Source organism: Bos indicus x Bos taurus, chromosome 15 (genome assembly GCF_003369695.1).
Source record: "Bos indicus x Bos taurus breed Angus x Brahman F1 hybrid chromosome 15, Bos_hybrid_MaternalHap_v2.0, whole genome shotgun sequence".
Classification (NCBI taxonomy): domain Eukaryota; kingdom Metazoa; phylum Chordata; class Mammalia; order Artiodactyla; family Bovidae; genus Bos; species Bos indicus x Bos taurus.
In genome coordinates, this window is record NC_040090.1 from 38374809 (window position 1) to 38378568 (window position 3760).

The window sequence follows — 3760 nt, forward strand, 5'->3', positions numbered from 1 at the left end:
ACATTTCTGTGTCAACAAAAATTTCTTTCCTGGCCTTTAGAATTTTTTGTCATGATCAGTTCAGTCAGTCGTGTCCGAATCTTTGTGACTCCATGGACTGCAGCACGCCAGGCCTCCCTGTCCATCACCAACTTCTGGAGTTTACTCAAACTCATGTCCATTGAGTCAGTGATGCCATCTAACCATCTCATCCTCTGTCGTCCCCTTCTCCTCTTACCTTCAATCTTTCCCAGCATCAGGGCCTTTTCAAATGAGTCAATTCTTCGCAACAGGTGGCCAAGTGTTGGAGTTTCAGTTTCAGCTTCAGTCCTTCCAATGAACATTCAGGACTGATTTCCTTTAGGATGAACTGATTGGATCTCCTTGCAATCCAGGGGACTCTCAAGAGTCTTCTCCAATATCACAGTTCAAAAGCATCAATTCAAAAGCATCAGTTTGTTAAGATGGTCTCTATAATAATGAGCTTTAAATATATTGTTTTCCTATTATCCTGTTTTCCATTTATTTCTATTTCTCCCCCCATGGAATTGTCTCAGTTTAAGTGAGTCTTTGTCTTTAAATCAATATATGGGCTTAGTGTATCTACAAATGGCCTTGTAGTTTAATTTGGAGGCACCATAATTTCTGGAGTTTATCTAAATTGCATCAATTCATTTGGTGATTAAAAGCCTATTTTTTTTCAAGTTCACATTTGAAAGTTTTTAATTATATTTTGATCTCAGAGTAGCACCCAGTTCTAAAAAATTTTTCAGAACAGAGATCAAGGATTGGAAATCCTTAAGTTCAGTAGATCTTTCCTTTGCTAAACAAGATTGTCCTCTCTTTCTCTTCAAAAAGTTCTCATTGATGAGTCAATATTCTATTGAATATTGACTTTTCACTCATATTCAATTTCCATTCTCAGGAAAATGGGAGAAACTTTAAAAGGAAATAAAAGCCAGATAGGAAAGCATAGATTCATGGTTGAATGCTAGAAAGTTTATCTCAAATGACTGTTTTATGTTTATAGTGATCATTTAAGAAATATGGATACCTAAAAACTTGGATAAAAATTCAAAAAGAGAAGGAAACCAAATCAGGAAAAGACTGATGTAAGATGAGCCGTGGTCCGAAATAGAAAACAGTTGAATCTGTGTCTCATGCATGTGTTAAAAGAAATGCTTAATAGTTGTGATACACAGGCTTAGTCACTCCACGCATGTGGGATCTTGCTGGATGAGGGAAAAACGCCTGTACCCTTAACTGGCAGGCAGATTCTTTACCACTGACCATCAGTGAAGCCCAACGAGGCAAATTTTATTTGGGCAAAATGAGGTCTGCAGCTGGGAGACAACATTTCAGATAGCTCAGAGATAGTGCTCTGAGGAGATGAGGGGTAGAGCTAGGATATACAGGAGTTTTGTAGCAAAGGGCAGGCAGTGGGACACATCAAGGCGTTACTTTTAATTAAAGAAACCAAATATGTCAAATTAAGGAATTTGGTACTTTTCTAAGCAGGGGAAGATGTAAGTGTCTAGGATTACGGAAATCATTCCTCTAATATGCACCTCCTGTCAGATCAGCAACGGCATAAGATTATCACAGGAGTGCAAACTCTACTGTGAACTATGCGTGTGTGGAATCAAGGTCAAGTGCTCCTTATGAGAATCTAATGTCTGAGAATCTGAGGTGGAGCCGAGGCAGTGATGCTAGGTCTGGAGAGTGGTGGAAAACACAGATTATCATTAGCAGTGAGGTTTGACTGCACAGAGATTATAATAAATCAATCATTTGCAGACTCAAATCAAAACCCTCTCAGTGAGTGACAAGTGACAATTAAGCTGCATCTGGTGGTAGGTTCTACAGTGCAAGTGAGTTGACATACTTCAATTGTACAGCTGTATATAGAGGCAGGCTTTAAGTCAGAATCCAGACTAATTGTTCAAAGTATACATTTCGAATATGTGGTTTCTACTTTTAAGAGTTTTTTGAAACATTTGCCTTGCTGCAATTTGTTTTTTTTAAAGATTTCTGATCTATAGAGCAAGCTAAAAACAGAACGATAAGTGTCATGGGAACGACCTCCTGTCTGGAACAGTCTCCTCCTCAAGGCAGCAGGCCTCAGCTGAGCAGGAAGGACTGGCCAACACCCACTGTCTTTTTGATAGCATTCTTGACTTCCTGGTTCCTCAGACAGTAGATGAATGGATTTAGCATGGGCGTGAGGACTGCATACACAGCTGAGATTAGTTTGTTGGAGTTAAATGAAGCAATAGCTCTGGGCCGAACATACATGAAAATCATGGCTGTGTAATAAATTATGACTACCGTGAGATGGGATGCACAGGTGGAGAAGGCCTTCTTCCTTCCCTGGGTGGAGGGTATACGCAGAATGGTGGAAACAATGTAGACATAGGAGAGGATGGTAGTGGTGAGAGGGAAGACAAGAATGACAACAGCCAAAGCAAAGTCCACTAGCTCAGCTGTGGACATGTCTTTGCAGGCCAGTTTGAGGATTGGTGAGATGTCACAGAAAAAGTGGTTCATGACATTGGAGCCACAGAAAGTGACATGTGAAATAAAAGAGACCTTGATCACAGTGATCATGAAACCAGTCATATAGGAAAAAACCACCAGCTGTACACAATGACCTGTGGTCATGATGACTGGGTACCTGAGAGGGTGGCAGATGGCCACATAGCGGTCATAGGCCATGGCTGCCAGAAGTACACACTCCGTGCAGGCAAGCGAGATAAAGAAGTACAGCTGTGTCATGCAGCCTGTGAAGGAGATGCGCCGTCTCTGCAGGAGGAATCCATCCAGCATCTTGGGGACGGTGACAGAGACATACCAGACCTCCAGGAAGGACAGGCTACTCAGGAAATAGTACATGGGCTTATGGAGGGAGCCAGTGACCCAGACAGTGAGCATGATGGCAAGATTCTCTATTACCACCAGCAAGTAAACCACAAGGAAGAGGGAGAAGAGCAGGACCTGCAGCCAGGGGGCGGTGGGGAAGCCCACCAGGATGAACTCACTCACCAGAGTGATGTTTCTCCCCAGCATGACTAAGAGCTCTGAGAGGCAGGAATTCATCACAAATAATGAAGGTGACTATGACATTGGAGAGGAGACCAGTATGTTAGCAAATCAGTCTTTCCTGAGAATGAGACTCATAAAATAACCTCTGTCAGTATGAAGTAATCTTCCAATGGGAAGCATACATTTCCATCAAAAAAACGTGGTGTGTTTGTTATCAAAACCTCCTGGAATCAAAGTGCACTCCCATCCCTTACTCTCACTCACCTGATGAAATATTTGAATGTCACTCCCCATGTCATCCCTTACTCCTTTGTCCATGAACATGGACCAGTGGTCTCTCACTTGCTGGTTTCAAATCTCAAGTTAATTACAAAGCCACAGCACAAAGACATTTTTACTGCCTGGAAAAAAATGTTTAGGATAACGTCAGAAAAAGCTCCAGGGTTTAATATTGGGGTGATCTATTGCCTGTAGTCCTTTGATCCACCACCGTTTCTTTGGATTAGAGTCTGTGGAAAATTAAAAAAATGATAACTCTTGGACAATCCATTAATGACTCTCCATTGCTCTTAGATAAAAGTTCTTCGTATTTTGACCCCTACATATTTCTCCAGCCTCTCTCTTGGCACCCTCTAAATTGTTTCCATGCTTGAGATATACTCAAATAGTTCTGCTCCTCAAGCACACTGTAATCACTCTTGTGTTTTACATGCACTCATCCCTCTTCCTTTTATGCCTT

At 41.6% G+C, this 3760-nt stretch overlaps 1 protein-coding gene across 1 annotated transcript; it reads right to left on the reverse strand.

The window, feature by feature from the left end:
- Window positions 1-2100: 2100 nt before the first annotated feature.
- LOC113905027 (olfactory receptor 6-like) lies at window positions 2101-3045 on the reverse strand. Its single transcript, XM_027562065.1, has one exon. It carries the CDS (start codon window positions 3043-3045, stop codon window positions 2101-2103), a length of 945 nt encoding a protein of 314 aa, XP_027417866.1.
- Window positions 3046-3760: the final 715 nt, after the last annotated feature.

Excerpts from the sequence above, each read along its gene's own strand:
- LOC113905027 (XM_027562065.1), bottom strand. The coding sequence starts at position 3,045 with ATGCTGGGGAGAAACATCACTCTGGTGAGTGAGTTCATCCTGGTGGGC.